Below are 16,962 nucleotides of genomic sequence, written 5' to 3' on the forward strand. Positions count from 1 at the left end.
TTCTAAGCTTCCCCAGAGACCGTGTATCAAATCCTGTGCTTTTCCTCTTGACCTGCTATGAGTTCACTCCCATAGCTGACCAGGCCTTGATAACCTTTGGATTGCAGGGCTCTGCTTGGATTTTTGTCACTGACTCTGTGTGACCTGTCCTCTGTTGGGTGGAAACCTGCAGAATGATACGTGGTACTTGCCCAGAGCTGGAATCAGAGGAACGGGTTATTTCTTCTGAGTTGAAAGGACCTCATTTCAAAAAGCATTTGACACAGCAGAACACTTTTATCTTCTCCAAAGTGCGAGGCAGGATAGAACTATTTTCTCCCCAGCACGGGAAGGAAACAGGAGAATTGAGACACCAACCCTCACTTCTGTGAAAGTATTCAAGCACTTGCTGGGATCTGCACATTGTGGCCAAGTGATTTGTTTATAGTCATGTGACATCTGGGACAGCAGGTGCCTAAACCCCATGTTTCCAAAGTCCTAAGGTAGGGCCCTTAACACAGTGTCAGGTTTCTTCAAAGCTCCTTGAGGGACCAATCCTAGGAAAGGGCTGACGATGCCTAAGCCAGTTCCTCTGTTTATTTCCATGGCTCCCCATCCCTCCAGACACTTTTCCACTCTGTGCCGTGCAGATGCCTTGGCAGAGGGTGTTCTCTGTGCCCAGCTCTGCTTGCACCTTATGAGAGCCACAGAGGAACCACCTGTTGCTCTAAATCTGGCTGCTTTCCCTCTTCTCCCCTGCATCTCCATTTCAACTTCTGTAACTACATCTGTTCCCTCCTCCTATGTAGAAACTTGGGCAGTCACATGAGGACATGTGAGGTCACTTATACTCCCCTGATCCTGTAAATGTAGAAGGGTTGATTTATTTCCAGAAAGTACGGTTTGCATATGATTTTCCTTTCATTATTTTAGACATCATCTAGAAGGCTTCTGCTTGTTTCCTTCAGCAACAGCAAGCAAATACCTGACCTGTTTAGAAAAACTTAACACTAGAGACCTGGAGAAATCTTTGGATGCAAGATGCATGCTGAACTGTGTGTGACCCCCTGAAGACAAACATTATCTTAAAATACTAGTAAATGTTTTTTAGTGAGGATAAAAGAATATTAGAGAAAATATACAAGTCTTGAGGTCAAAGGTCCCAGTGTGGTCCATTTTCCATTGAAATCAAATGTCCCAAATGAAGAGGTCAGCAGAAGTTTGCTTGAATTTGGACTGAGGAAAATAAAGAAAGCTCTTTGCTTGCTCCAGGCAGTGCTGTTATTAAGAGGTTCTCATCATAGCACACTGAAGCCAGGATTTTCAAAAGCAGTTAATTGGTCTGCTTGTCTTGCTTGAAGCACAATGAGTGGAGGAGTTTTTGGGAAGGTGTGAGAAATAGTGGAGTACCAAGGACACCCACGCTAGTCCCAGGAGCCTTAACCTATGCCCCAAGGCTGCTTTGAAGCACTTGACCCACCTATTTTCAGATCCAACTCCAGAGGATAAATTAGGAATTTTGTCTTGGACAAGTGCAGATAAAGCATATACTGACTCTCCTGGGCTGCCAGCTTGGACATCTTCATGCAGTGTCCCTCTTTATGCTGAGACAGACACCCAGCAGCCAAAGACTGGAGATCCCTCATCTTAGTTTTAAGATTTCAGGATGAGCTGAGCTTACCAAGACAGGTGTTGAGTGCAGGAACCTAAGGAGTCATGCTTGGAAGACAAGGCTGAAGGACTCCTGCAGTTCACAAGTGCTACTTGGGAACTGGTTAGTCAAGTATTGCCAGTTCCTAGGATGAGTTTAAAGTTAACAGAGTGCCCAAACACCCTTGCAATCATACATTTGCAGGCAGTTTTCATCACAGAACAGACAAAATGGTTTTTGAAAACACACCCTGCAGGTCTCTGCCCTTGCCACCAGGTATATGAAATTCAAACTGAAAAAAACCTAACCAACCAACCAACCAAAACCCCCCAAAAAGGGAATGGATTCCTATAAATAACATAAATGGAGAACCTTGAAAGTAGCAAGAATGTGCAAGACTGGTGAATTTTTATCCTACAAAAATTAAACCAATGCCGGGTGGGAGGTTATAAGAAGGTATAGCAGAATGGGTGGTACAAAAACATTGAAAGTATTGAAAAAAAATTATTTTCCCAAGAGAACAAACCAGGACCTGGTCCTACAGACCTTGAATGAAGAAATGCATGCTGTGGAAATGCCATTTTTGGCATGATCTGAAATTGCAGACTTGGGAATGAAATAAGTGAATGGAGTACATCATCACTCTGAATTAAAAAAAGAAAAAAAATTTGGTTTACATCAGATTTCCATACCTTTGAGGTTACATGGGAGATTGCTCCCAAGCAGAAGGGAGCTGCTAAAGGGAAGGCATTACTATTCCATGGGAACAATCCACCTGCAAATGCTGCAAGTGTTTGTCTCCTTTTCATAACTCCTCTTCTCCAAGTGTGTCTGTAATTTCACATCCAATCCACACTTGAATTTTATGAAAAGCAGAGTACAAAAGCACAAAAAGAAAAGGAGGTGGGGGCTGACTTCAACTCTATTATTTATGAAAAGTTTTTCTTTACAGTGGTACTCTTTAGAGGAGCCTTTAAGTTTGCTTGGTTGGTTGGTTGTTTTTTTTTCTTTTTGAGGGTAGCCTCTGTCAAAATTACCCACATTCATTTTTAAAGTTTTTGTGTAAGCTGATTTCCAGTTCATTCAAGTTCATCATTACATAAATTTAAAAGCACTGTTTCTACAGGTGTGGTTCCTTCCCAAGTAGCAAGCAGCTGCCATGAGACTGTACAACAGCAGTCTTTGGCAATTCACAACAGACAGCATTTTCAGATTTTGGTGGACTCATTTGCAATTACCTTGTGGGGTTTGTCTCATCCTAATTTTAATTATGTGGTGATGGAGACATAAAAGAAATAACATTTTACCCTCTGTCACTCAGTAAGTCCCATCCTTTCTTGCTTGGCTACGATGTGACATAATTCCTCAGCTGATCACACTGGCAAACTAACTCTCATGTTGACCATTAATGACAACCTAGAGTGCAGTAACACGACAAATGATGAACAGAAAGTCCCCTGCAGAGAAGGGACTTGTTTCCCTATGGATGCACACCAGTTTGTCCCTCTCAGTTTCTCCCATCAAATGCACACACATGGGTGTCAGGGGACTCCCACCCATGCACCAGGCAGGAAGATTAAGGTCTGGCTCCACAGGGATGCTTATGCTGTCCTGAAAGCATAACTTTATCCTGCAAGTGGATAAAAAGCAAAGCAGTGAGGATAATGCACTCGAGTTTCTGGCTCCTATGACTCCATCCCTGCCTCGACAAACTGCCTCTCATCTTCAAGGAGGTAAATGAGTACATATCTCAGTATTCTCCTCCCTAGAGTTTATTATGAATTTATTAAATAAAAAATCCAATCCCTCCAGCTATGAAAATTACCCTCATTTGTCTATAAATAGGCTTAACCTCTTAAACTGTGCAGATTCACTGATCTGATCTGGATCTTCAGATGTTCTCTGCTCCTACAGCTCCAGGGCAAATGACTCACACTGTTTGCAAGTGCCACATCCCACTGAGCCTGGCAGTACCACCATTCTGCTAACTGTGTGCATGCAGATTTCTACTAAAAACTGGGCAGAGATTTTCTCTTGATCAAGCCGAGCTCAACAACATCTTCCAGCCACAAAACAGTATGTTGTATCTGAATGAAGATCCATGTTTTTGCATTAGTCCAGCCACAAATCAGCAGAGGAGAATGTATTTTACATTCAAACAAATATAGTAAAGGCAAAACCCTACTGATCCATGGAATTATATCCCCAGCTGCATTTCCTTTCCCTTGTGTGAGTCCTTGGAAGGCCTGTCTGCACTACCTATCTATCACCTTGTCTTTGGAATTGCTTTTGAAATATGAGAAGGAAGTGGCAAAGTATTATTAGTAAATCTAAATGGCTTTTATAGTTTGTTCCTGGAAATCAGAGGGCCCTGAGCTTTCTCAACGTTCTCATTTATTTTTAAAAGCAGAAGGGATCCACTTTCCCAGTTGTCTGCCCATTCCTAGAGTTGCTCCAAACCTTCTGCTGCCTTTCCTGAGGAAGGGGAAAATCTAAACATTGAAAATCAGGGAAAAAAACCTCTTCTAGGTATGTTTTAGGGTAATGATGCCTTTCTGGCTTTGGGGCACCTGGGTACAGAAGACATTGATGTTAGACAGCTAATGCCCGTCTGCTACATGTTGTCTGAGTTTCCAGGAAGCCCAAGACCTTGGCACTAGTGTGATTGCATTTGTGTGCTGATCTGTGGGATGGGCTGTGGGCCTGGGAAGCACAGGGAAGAGCTGATTGATTTATTTCATTATTTTTGTTTGTTTGTTTGTTTTTAGGTGTACAGTTGTCCAGGCTGTGGCATAATGTGTTGCCACTGCCTAATAAATGAGCTGGACAGCTTGAAAAACCAGCTGATGATGATGAGAACCCTGCAGCTGAGGGCCATCTGTGTCCTGTGCTCTAGTACCCAGGTATTTGAAATTGCCTTCACAAATAATGGACTCTGGGCTTGAAATCTGTGATTGACTGTCACATTTCATGTGTAAGCTCAAGCTTTGAAGGGTGAATAAGCTTTTGGTTTCTGTGCCATTTTATCTCAGTCTGCAGGCACTGCTTCTTTCACCACGTGTTGTTATTTTTCTTTTGAGAAAACTTCCAGAGTCCTCTCTGCCTGGAGAAGAAGCAGACTCTATTTACTGGTATTTGTTCCAAGTTATAATGAGCTGAAAGACAGCTCTTGTAGTCTCTAAACAGGATCTCTCATCTAGAAGTCTTCAGGAGGTTCAGCCAGCACCTCCCAAGCCCATAGACTGCCTTCTTTTAGAAAGGTCTGAATTATCCATTAAATATCACAGCATCTTGAAAAATGTCCATAGGACCTCTGCTTTCATCCTTGGTCAAGGCTTGGGCTGGTGCCCAGTTAAGCTGCCAGGAGTCTTCCCCTTAGGATGCCACAGATATGTGTGCACAAGCATGGGTTCATGCAGCGGTTAGGGGGAATTTGTGGATCCCACAAAGGGCTAATTCAGGTGCAAGATTCACTGCAAAGAAGTCCCTGAACAGAAATGAAACATGTGGAGGGATGATTGACACAGCCTGGGTGATGAGGAGCCTTTCCATGCTTTTGCATGGGATGAACCCCAGGTCAGTACTGAGGTCTGCCCATCACTCTGTCAGCACTCTACCATCATTTTCCTGTCTTGCAACCTCAGTGAATGGCAGGGGAATCTCCTCCAGTGGTTCATCCCTTTGTGTGTCTTCAAGGGGTGCTGTTCTGCCAGGAGGCAGAGGGCAACTACCACGCATACCCTTACCCCCAGGGCTGGCTTCCCATGTTGTTCTTGCTAATGGTCCTCATGCCAGAGACACAGTTTTCTTGACAGGAGCCATATTCTGCAGTGCTCAGGCTGTCTCTAAGAGTAAGAGCCCTACCCAGGGAAGAGATAAACAAAACAATGTTTGAATCTCTGGTACTCTTTAATGTCATTTTCAGGGAAATATATGTGTCATAACAACATAACACAGGCATAGTTCCCTTGCTTTCAATCTGCTCGGTGCCAGGGGCCACGTCATTTCAGCATCAAAACATCCAGCAAGTTTATGGCAACTTTGCTCTCCCAAGAGCTGCCTCTTTTGTGCCCTTGGTTTGTACTTTTCCCCTGTCTTTCAGCAGCCTTCCTCACCACTGTCAGGGGATGTCACGTACTGTTATGGTCAACATTTAATTTTCATTGGAAGCCCTTGGGAATCGGACCCTTATCTTCACATACCATGCACATCAAAACAGTTTAATCAACCCTATTAATTCCAGGGCTTGCTGCTGATCTGGATAAAACATGGCACTTTCCCAGCACTGAAGCTTTGTAGCCAAGTTTCACATTGCAGCACCCTCCAGGCAATTTGGTCTTGGCTCCTCAGGGATAGACACATTTTCCTGCAGCCCCTGAGCTCTCACAGAGGTATCAGGGCTCTGCTCTAATGCTCAGATTGGTTTTGGTTGATTTGCCAAACCAGGACCGTCCCATCAGCTTGAAAATTTGGACTTCAGGGTCCTTGGTGTTGCTTCCTGGTGCTGTGGGCAGTCATTGCCACCTCCAAATGTGGCAATGCACATAGCAAATGTGACAGAGCACATCTGTCCAGATGTTTGGCCTGACAAGGTTTCTGAGAGCAGGGAGAAACCTCAGCGACGTGCCAAGACCAGGGCAAAACTCCAGGGAAGTCATTACAGCTGTGGCACTGGGGGACATGAAGAAGGGGATGTGGCTTTTCCCTTTTCCAAGCATGGCTGCTTTAGGGAGGAGGGGTGGTGAGACACAGCTTATTCATCATAGGACTTTGCCTGATCAAGAGAAAAACTCCAGAGGACCAGAGATGAGTGGATTAGCTATGGGAAGATGGCTTACAGACATCTGACTGCCCAGATGAAGTGGACCAGGTTCTGCCACCTTTTCCTACCTCCAGGGGTATTTTACACCATGGCTCACCCCCAACCTAAAGCCAAATATCTCCAACAGCTGTGAGGAGGCCTCGTGTTTAAAGCAGCCACAAGGCATCCACCTAACACCCCAGGACTGTTTGAGAAGTGCTGCTCCTGGCTTTACTTGGAAGAGGTTCTTGTGACATGAAAGGAGTGGAGGCAAACAAAGAGCCCCAGGGGCAGAAGTGACAAGTGGCAGCTGGAGTGACTTGCTGAATGACAGAGCAGTTGGGCTCCTCACTACTCTGCTACTATTTTGGAAACTTCAATAAACAGAAGAGGCCAGATCAATCTCCCAGTGCTCCAGCACAAACCCTGAGGAGCTCCATTGACTCTGGTGGCAATGGCAGCCTGAGACACCACTTTCTCCATATGCACCAGTCTTAGTTTGGACCCTGGGCAAATGCATCAGAAATAGCCACTGAAAACATTATGAGCCGTCGACTAATTAGCAGGTCTCAGCTCCTCTGCTGGTGCAAGCTTGCACCAAGGAATTCAAACTCATTTGTGCCATGGAGAATATGACTGTTTAATTTTTGTGTGGGAGCTTTCAAGCAGCTGGAAAAAAAGTATGGATGTTTATATTTTAAAAAAGGGATTGGTTTAGGTGCTGTCAATTATTAATGGCTCTCAGGTCAGGCTAAGGAACAATGCCAGGGAACAAATGCCAGCATGCCCTGTATGCTATTCATATATGCTCTCCCCAATTGTTTCCTTCTCAACTGGAGGATTCACCTCACAGTGAACTCCTTGGTGTTTGGAAAAAAATGACTGACTGAACTCAGAGTGCCCATTTATTTATGCATTGACATCTCTCCTACTTTGTCAGGTGTATTCAATCAAAAAGAGGCAGGAAATGCATTGTAATTATAAACATATTGCTGCAGAAGAAAAAGGCTGCCTTTGGGAAGAACTGTATTGTTTGATAAACTGTTACAGTGAAAAAACACAGGCTTAACCTATGAAGCTCTTTGCTAAGATCAAAGCAAAGCTGCCTGCCACCACAGGCTGCCTGTGCAGCAGGATTCAGCTCTGGTTTTCCAGCAAGGGAATTGGAAGAAAGTTAAAAGGAAAACACAATCTCCTCCCTTCCGTTTTTGGTTTTTTTGGGTTTTTTTCCTGAAACTTTTCCCCTAGTATAAGAATGACATTAAATGTTTGCTCATAAAATTAATAGAATTAGTGATGAACCCAGCTGAGAACACAATAATTTAGGGCCCAATCCAAAGCCCCTTGCTGAAGCCCATGCAGAGACATATTGTTTTCAGGGAGATCTGGCTCAGGATCCTGGAGAGCCAAAGCAATGATGGAGTAACAGCATAACCCTGGGAGATCCTGCATCTCCTGCAGCCTTTCCATGTGACCTTGTGCAAACTTGCAAGCATTACTTAATACGAAGCACATCCAAACCCAAGTCAATAATCTGCTGCTGCTGTGGAAAGCAGAAGTGCTTCTGAGCCACAAGACCAGGAGTGCAGTAGGTAAGATGCAGAAGGGGTTTATTGACCTTCTCAGCACTGTGAGGCTGAGCTGTGGCCTTGCACTTAACTTAAAAAAACAACAACAAAAACACAACAGAGAAACTGGAAAGTGTCCAGAAGAAAGCAGCAAAAATTATCAGAGGTCTAGAAAACATGACTTATGAGGAAAGATTGAAAAAGCTTGGTTTGTTTAATCTACAGAATTTGAAACATCCTAATAAACTTTGAAGATGTAAAAAATATATGGTATCAAAAAAGGTAATCAATTGCTCTTTATCTCTGTGGGGATGGCAGAAGGTACAGCAAAGAAGATTTAGGATAAATAGTATTAAAAGCTGTGAGGTTAATCATGTGCTCAAGTAGGTTGCTTAGGGAGGGAGCAGAGTGTCTCTTGTGAGATTTTCAATGTGATGGACAAGTACCTGCCATGAGGGACTGGACAGTCCACAGTCCCATGGAGCCAGCTGCTGTCAGCCATGTGTTCCTGTGGTTTCCATGATCTAGTGACTTTTTTGGGACATCTAGGAATGAGACCTTGGAGATGATGAGACTTCACAGCACTCCCTGATTTGAAAAAAAGTGTGCAGTGCTCAGCTCTTCTAAAAGCTGACCATCAAATTAATGTTCCTTTCCTAAAACCCTCTTTTCCTTGGCTTCCATGGTTATTAAACAAAGAGCAATAAATTCCCATCTCTTCATAGGGCTATCACGAATTTGTGAAGTACTTTATTGCTATCCCGTGGGGCGTTCTCATCTAAATAAGTGCTCAACATAAGGATGCTGAGACCTTTAGAAAGCATGTGGTGACTCAGAAAGTGTTCCAGCTGACACTGGAGAAGGGATACCTTGGTCAACCTTTGCTACAAATGCTTTCACCCATAGCAGCACTGGGTGCAACAAGAGCAAAGTACTCAGGACTGGACTAGGTGGGCAAGTGGTGGCCAGCACCTGATTAGAATGGCAGCATCCCCTCTTCCCATAGCATCTGCCTTGGGTTTGTGTATCCTTTACCCTGCAGCTGAATGTGCTGCTGCTTCCCTGTGACTGAGCAGCTCTGCTGGCCCCTGCCTGACTCTGTAAGGCTCAACACTGTCCTCTGGTTTCAACCCTTTTTGCAAAGGGCCACAAAATTTTTGGTCAGGGTTCGCATCAAACCCAGCTGACCACAAGACAGAAGTCTATTAGGAACCAAGCTTTGTGCTTACTGTCCAGAAAACCCAAATTCCTTGACGTATGGGCATGACGAGCTGTGAAGGGAAGGAGTGCAGGGCTGCAGCCAGAGAAGGGATGGCCAGAGCCCTTGGCATCTCCAAAGATCTCGGGGTGATGTGAAGGCTCCCAAAAGGCCAGGGTAAGAATACTGTGATCAATGCCACTGCAACTGTGCCTCTTCTTTGCACAGCCCTGTGCTACAGCTGTACAAGGTATTGTTTGGTCCCTGCACAGATGCTGAGAAAATGTCTAGTTATATGATATGCAAATTAAAAAAATCTGTTTGCTTCCAAGCACAAACCAATGACTGTGGCAATGGTTTGCAAACATGGGCTTATGGCTCCAAGTCAGCTTTTTCCTTCTTTTTTTTTTTCTTGGTTCTGGGTACAGTCACAAGTCTGGCAGAATTCCGTGTCACATAAAATGCATGGCAGCAACTGGCATCTCCTGGAGTTTTGAAGCTGAGGGGGTCACAACAGGAAGGAGTTTGGGAAGGCAGCACTGCAGGGTTAGCTATAAACATCTCCCCGGGGCAGACTGACCATAATTGGCCATGACAAGTTTTCTTTCTCCGGAGAGCTGGAGCTGGCCTGTGAGGAACCAGAATGAATCACTGCTCTGGTCCAATTTGGCAAGTGCTGTGATTTAGCCTTGCTTTGCATGAGGAGGAGATGATGATATAGAACGAAAGACAGAGGAGAAATGGAGCCAAAAGCTTCTGAGCTGGGAGATGAGTTTGGGTTTCCACTAATTTTTTGCAGGTTTACTCAGATCCTTAGAAGGAAACCATGGCAAAAAACACTGGTACAGAAACAATTCCCTTTATCAACAATGCAGAGTGAACAATGGGGACTCCTGAACACAAAGCTCATACAAACAATAGTAATTATTTTATTTTGCATTGTTAAAACAGCAGTTGATTTTTAATGCTTCCCTCCATCCCCATATTTCATTGACTATTTCTCTTACCCTTCTGCTCCCAGATACAGATTCATGGGGGGAGGGGATCTTAGGGGTTGGAGCTGGTGTCCTGCAATGTGGTGGTCACCACATGGCTGTGCAGTTTTCTGTGAAGAGAAGGTTGAGTGTGGTTTCTTCATACCATCTTATACCTGTGGGAAAGTCCCAATTCCTTTCAAATATGAGGAAAAGGGATGCTATTTCTCCCATCTCTCTTTGGATGATGGTGATCAGTGCTATCTTTAAAGCTCCTTGCTGTCTCAGCAATCTTACCAATCCTAGTGTCCTGACAGCAGTTCACAGCTTGCTCAGTATCTGATGATTAATCCTCTCCCTTTAAAAATAGTGGCAGAACCCCACAAAAATATTGGTGGAGCCAGAGCTGCTTTGCCAAGTGGCAGACTTGAACTTGCTCTTCTTGGAAAGCTGGTTTCCTGTCACCAGCTTTCTCTCAATGCTCTTTTCCAGTGGTTTGGAAAGAGGAGATAGGGAAAAAAAATGTTCCTTCCAAATATTTCTTCTCTTTTACATCCCCTTTCCTCCATGTGTCATCTCTATTATTCCAGATTTCAGGAATTACACCAGCCAAAGGGCTTCCTAACTAACTCAGTGTTGTCCCTGGTGCAAAAGGAGAAGAAAGTTCCCTGCAGAACAAGATCCCTCAAAAAACAAGATGCAGACAGACTCCATTTTCATCCCACCCTTATCTCCCTCAGAGAGCAGGCAGATGGAAAAAAATACTCCCTGCTTTGTGAAAGAGCAGTAGCTCAGAAAAGTAAAATCTGCATCTTGCTGCAATGTGAGAGGTCAGATCAAAGCATCAGCCTAATTTCTAATTTGATGTTAAAAATATTAACATTTTATTTCTCATGGGGTGATTACCACAGCTAACACATGCTGTTGGGCTGGCTACAAGACCAGAGTCTGAGGCTTTCTATTCTAAATGCTTCCACCACTCATAATGGAAAGCTTGGTCAGCACTGGGCAGCAAAGGGGGGCCATGGCATGCAGCTGAGTTTGCACTCCAACCACTGCAGGTGACCCAGATCTTACTTTTCCTGGAGACACCAGCATTCCTATTGACCTTTCATGATGAAGTCTGTAGCAGGCCCTACCCTGCAGCAGGTTCTTACCCATCTTCTTCTTCCTGTGTTCTGCTGAGACTTGGGGTTAGGCTTCTGTGCTGGACTAAGCAGCATCACATGCAATACTGGTCAGCTGAACATGGCATGAGTGCAAAGCTCATGACTTTCCTGGAAGAGCTTTTGGGGAATGACTGATGTCACTGGGCCCCCAGGGTCAGGAGTTTGTGGGACCTCATGAGGATTCCCCATGTGCTCTCTGCAGAGCAAGGTGCACCCATTCTAAGAAGGAAAGCACAAAAGGCCCTGGGAAGTACCCAAGGTCATTTAGAGAAGGTTAGAACAGGGGACACACTGAAGTGTAAGGCACCCATGGTCAAAGAGTTTGTGTGGCAGCTTTCCCTTTGGTATCCACGTGTCAGTCGCTGGATCGTAGCAGTCCAAGGAATCCAAGTCCTTGATAACATTGTCTGTGGTGAGACATCGTCCTCCTGTGACATACAGCTTGTTCTTGATGACAGTGGCCCCATGATGCATTCGTCTGTCCCTCATGTCTGCACATTTAACAAACTTGTTGCCTTTTGTATCATAAGCAATTATTCTCCTGGTGTACCCTAAAATTAAAGCCAGAGGTAGAAAATTAGGAATTAGAGCTTAAGACCAGCAGAAAGAATGATAATTTCTTTCTGTCTAGTCTTCAATAAAACCTATAATACTGATACATAATTTGGCAGAACTAATATATCTAAGCTGGGAAGTGATAATGTATCACAAGGAAGCCTGGCTGTCTTCCTGTTTGTCCTCACCCTGTCTCATATCACCTCTGCAGCCAAGGCTTGGTAAGCACCACAAAACTCATCAGATCAGGCAAGCAACCTGTCAAACACAGCTGGAGCTTGCAGTTTTCTGCAAGTGCCTTAAAATGTCCCAAAGTATTTATTTTCACAAAACAGAGTCTTAGAGATTCACTCTGAAATACAGACACAAATATCATGTGGGAAGGGAGCAGCAAGGCCTTGTTGGGTTGGAGTTCTGGCTACCTACAGAATGGAGCTGGGTACTCAGCAGCACTGTGCCCACCCCAAAAGCCCCCAGTGCCACATCTGTGGTGGGCACAGTGCCAGTGACCCAGCAGACAGCTCTGCCACTGAGGGGTGGTGTAACCTCAGATCTGTTGAGAGGTGAGGGCTGATACCAGGGCCATTGCCCTGGAGCTATAGAAGTGTGGAAGCTCAGCAGCACCTTGCCCACGTAAACCTGTAGGTAATCAAAAGTGTCCACGGCAAACAAACTGCTTTGGGCCATGTTTTTTTTCCCTCACAAAAATCAAGGCCTGTGTTGTTTATGCTGACCCACTCCTCTTTGTTATGGTGTGGCAAGTCATGAAAAGGGGAACTAAAATATGATGAAGGCTATTTTTAGGAGAATTTTTTTTTTTGTGAGCTTTACTGTTGTTGATAAACCAAGAGTGTTTGGCCGATGTTTTGGCATGGAACCTAGTAAGTAAAACGTGACCATGGTGAATCTCTTTACTTTCAAGCAAAATGAGAGAAGTGTAAAGTTAACATAGATTTTTGTGGCTCTTGTTAGATAAATAAAAAATAATTGAGAACTTAAACTTATCAGTCTTGGATCAATACAGGCCCTTCAGTTACTCAACTTGAAGATAACAGAGTTGAGAATACAGTATTGTGGACACTGGTCTGAGGGCAAATAATCTGTCACACAGGAGCCTAATAGTCTTGGACAGTTTGACTCAGGTCCCCCTTACCCTCACTGGAGAATGGCCTCGTGCTGAGACATGATGCCCTGTTTCAGCTCTGTGTCATTTGAGTTCAATTCTCTGCTCTGCTAAAGCTTCCTTATGTCTCATTTTCCCATCAGTAATCTAACATAAGTTTCCTTGTGCCAGCCTATGGTCAGGGCAGCTGCATTAAGGACTGCAGAGTGCCAAAATAACATCAAAGTGCCATAGACAGAGGCTGGTCCTCTGGTTGAAAGAGGTTGAGAAAGATTTAGAAGTTTTCCCTCTCCCCAGGTGTTTCACACCCCTGTCAGGACGTTTCACCATTACCTCTAAGAGGCCCCTCTTAGTCCTGTAGCCCACCCAGCCACCCCACCAAGCCATCAGTGACTTGGTGTTAATTGCATCCCCCACCCTTCCATGAAGAGCAGTCAAGGAAGGGCAGGCTGTGGCCATCAGGGGAGAAGCAGGACTCACATGTTGCCTTCTTGCTGCCTTCTGCAGAGAAGTAACTTGCACTGGCTTTTCCCCAGTTTCCCCCCAGTGCAGGACCTACTACTTGGAATAAGAAGGTGCCTCATAGAGAACTTTTCCCCACTTTTAAAGGCATGAAACCCCATGAGGGATGTGTATGGAGAAGGGACACACTCCTCCTCTTCTTTCCAAGCTCCATGTGCTTTTTGAGGGAGCATTCCCACCAGGAAGGCTGCAAAATCCCTCAGAATATGGGCAGGGGAAGACAAGAGGGAGGGTGAAACAAAGCCCTTACCACCTACGATGATAATCTGGTCTCCAATCACAACAGCTGGTGCACAGACATTCTTCACCACTCTGGTCTCCATCCGAAACCACGTATTCCTGGAGACATGGTAAACCTGACAAATAAATAAAGATTCACATGCAGCTGTTTATGTTGCACTTTGACTGGTAATTGTAATTACAGAGGAACTTACGGTTTTTATTTTGTCTTAATGAATACAATCCTCTGGCTTGGACTGCTGGAAATCTGAGAGTTTATCCAATTTTTTTCCTAATATGTCCCCTTGGAAAGCATTCTAGTTCTCCAGGCTTGTCTGCTCAGGACAAGCTAGCACACACAGTAAAGCAGAGTATATCTGCCATATGCAAGCTTCTTGGCTCTAAATCTTTTCATGGTCATTAAATCATTGTAACTTCTGGATAATCCTCTCCCAAAGTGCAAGCCACTTAATTTCATTTTCCAGTTACTCTGTGTATTCCTGCCTTAGCCTTAGCAATTTCCTGTGCATAGAAACCTCAACTTCACCTAGCTCTGCTGCCAGCCACCCTGTTTGCCCAGATGCTATATTTGAGCTGGTGGCTGGTGTGCACTCAGGTTGGCAAAGGGACTTGTTGATGTGTCTTAGAGTCATATCTAAGTCATCAATTTATGTGAGAAAAAGAGCTGTTGCCAGATGATGATCATTCAGTTATCTGTATCTGGCTGACACAAACTTCTATATCACGTCACTCTCTTCTTAATATAGCAAATATCTCCATGGCATCTCCTCACTAACTGATAAATACATTTCCTTCCTCCTGTTAGTCAAGTAGTTTTCTCACCATAAAGCAATATTGCTCATGTGCTGGCTGCCCTCTTAGCCTTTATGAACCTTCTTACTAAAAACCCTAAACGAGCAAAAAACATTCATGAGGAAAGTAGCACTACACCATTGCTAAAGCATTAAATCAGATGACAAAGGATTTAATGTTATTTTTTCCTCTTAATACAGCTGAACTGCTGAAAGCTGGCAGAGAGCCAGCAACATGTGGCAGGAGCCACATTTTTAACACAACTGTTTATACAAAATCACTGTCAGTTTCAGTCCTGGCCCTTTGATGACTGAGAATCTAATTGCTTTAATGACTGCAAATCTTTGCTTTCACTGCAAGCAAGCAGGTGGGTGTCTGAGATTCCAGCTTGCCCACCCAGTGGACAGCACTGATTTCCATGAGATTGTCTGCAGGCACGAAGCCAGGCAGAGGGGGTTGGATTCTGCCTCCCACAGCATCCCCTGCAGCAGCCCTGGTCCCAGTGCTCACCAGTGGCAGAGCTGACAAACACCCAGGGAAGTACTTCAGGGCTTGTGCCTGAAAAACTTTCAAAGGGGAAGATGAAAAGAATTGCAATGCTCCATGCAGACAAGACTTCCCTGAAGCCACATGTCAACTCATCCTGTCTCTTGCTGCAACTCACTATAAAGGTTTTTTTTTGAGTTTAATTTCCCCAGAAGTATGTATGATAGACTGATGAACTTAGATGAAAGTGCCTGTGAGAAGCAGGACTGACCATTACCTGGATCAGACGGACAGGGTTTTGCATAATGTCTTCACCTCCAAAGAGATAAACCCTCTGGTCTTTGGCAGCAACAGCAGGGTGAAGGACAGCAACTGGCATGTTTGCCATGCTCTCACAGGTGTTGTAGACACTATCGTATCTTTCCACAGAATTCAGGATTTCCTGGTTTTCACCAATTCCACCAAACGAAAAAATATAATTTTTGTACGCCAAACTTCTGTGGGAGTAACGTGGAATTAACATGTGCTCAACCAGCCTCCACTGATTGAGTTTGAGAGAGTAAAGGTAAATGTTATCACTGACCGGGCTTTTTTTACTACTGACAGGCATCCCTCCCAGCACATAAATATTGCTGAGCAAGCTCACTGCAGAGGCTTTGTACAGGCGCACAGGAAGTTTGGCCAGGCTCAGCCATTGGTTTGTCTTGTCATCATACAGCAGGACATCCCTTGTTGTCTGCTGGCTGTCCTTTCTGCCACCAATGATGACCAGGAACTCTTGGTTGGAGTATCTGCGAGGGACGTGCAGCATGGGCTTGATGTCAGGTGCATTGGTGCTGTATAGGGAAAACATGTGTCTCCGGGCTGACTCAAGGATGCTTCTGCAGGTGGGTGAGGACTGAACAAGGGAGTCATTGGCAATAAAGTGGAAGAGGAATGTTGGATGGACATACTGAAGCCGGACCTTTTTGAACAAGTCTTGGATGTAGCCTTGCCTTGCCTGGAGGTCATGCCGGATCCAGACCATCAGTGCCTCAAAGACCTGCTCCTCCTCCCCACAGAGCTCATCGTCCCCGAGGTAATCGATGAGCTCCAAGGGACAAAGGTACTTCAGGTCCTCAGAAGAGGCCACCTCAGGGAAACATTTTAAAGCCATAGCCTTGGCTTTATTGTTCAGGCTTTGGCAGTTCAAGAGTTTTGCCAGTCTGATCATGCTCAGACAGTTGTCAGGAGTCAGCTTGTCTTGGAGGTATGCAGAGCAGGCCTCAAACAGCTTAGTGTACTGGAGCATGGAGGCTGTCTCCAGCAGGCACAGGACATTCTCAGTGGATATAAGAATCTCCCCTGTGTAAACGTAAAGGATAATCTGATTCAAAGTCTCAGCGTCAATACCTTTCAGGATGACTTTAGCCTGGTGACTCTCTCTGAAATCACTACAGAACATTGCCTTGAAGTATGGACTGCTGGAAGCCAGCACGTTTCTGTGGCAGGGGATTTCAGAGCCCCCGGAGCAGAGGGTAACATCAGTCAGCATCCCACTCTGCCGCAGAGCATTCAGTTGTCTCAGCAGTTCAGAGGAGAAGTCCTGGTCTTTGAAGAGAAACTCTTCAGTGGATCCCTCCTCCATAGTAAAACAGGAGAGAGATGAATTCTGGACTTAGTAGAATACCCCCGAATTCTTAGCAGCTTTTATTGAAATATCCAGCTTCAAGGGAACAAATCAGGCCTTTGATGCTCAAAATATCCATTTGCTGTTATGTATAAAAATGGAACATGGGTTAAGCACACTGGGAAAATAATAAAGAAGATAAAAGGTCGCTAAGACCCTTTAAAATTTTAAAAAACTTATCAGCTAGGTTGCAGCTCTGAGGTCAGCACTGCCTGTGTCCCTGGCAAGAAGCAAA

General features: G+C 44.7%; 1 protein-coding gene across 1 annotated transcript; it reads right to left on the reverse strand.

Annotated features, from left to right (window-relative positions):
* Nucleotides 1–10,103: 10,103 nt before the first annotated feature.
* Nucleotides 10,104–16,687, reverse strand: KLHL38 (kelch like family member 38). Its single transcript, XM_008505334.2, has 3 exons — nucleotides 15,336–16,687; nucleotides 13,791–13,896; nucleotides 10,104–11,891 (listed from the first exon to the last, which is right to left on the reverse strand). The coding sequence occupies exons 1-3, from the start codon at nucleotides 16,683–16,685 to the stop codon at nucleotides 11,605–11,607; spliced, it is 1,743 nt and encodes a 580-aa protein (XP_008503556.1). The 5' UTR covers nucleotides 16,686–16,687; the 3' UTR covers nucleotides 10,104–11,604.
* Between the last annotated feature and the right edge of the window lie 275 nt (nucleotides 16,688–16,962).

Source organism: Calypte anna, chromosome 2 (assembly GCF_003957555.1).
Source record: "Calypte anna isolate BGI_N300 chromosome 2, bCalAnn1_v1.p, whole genome shotgun sequence".
Classification (NCBI taxonomy): domain Eukaryota; kingdom Metazoa; phylum Chordata; class Aves; order Apodiformes; family Trochilidae; genus Calypte; species Calypte anna.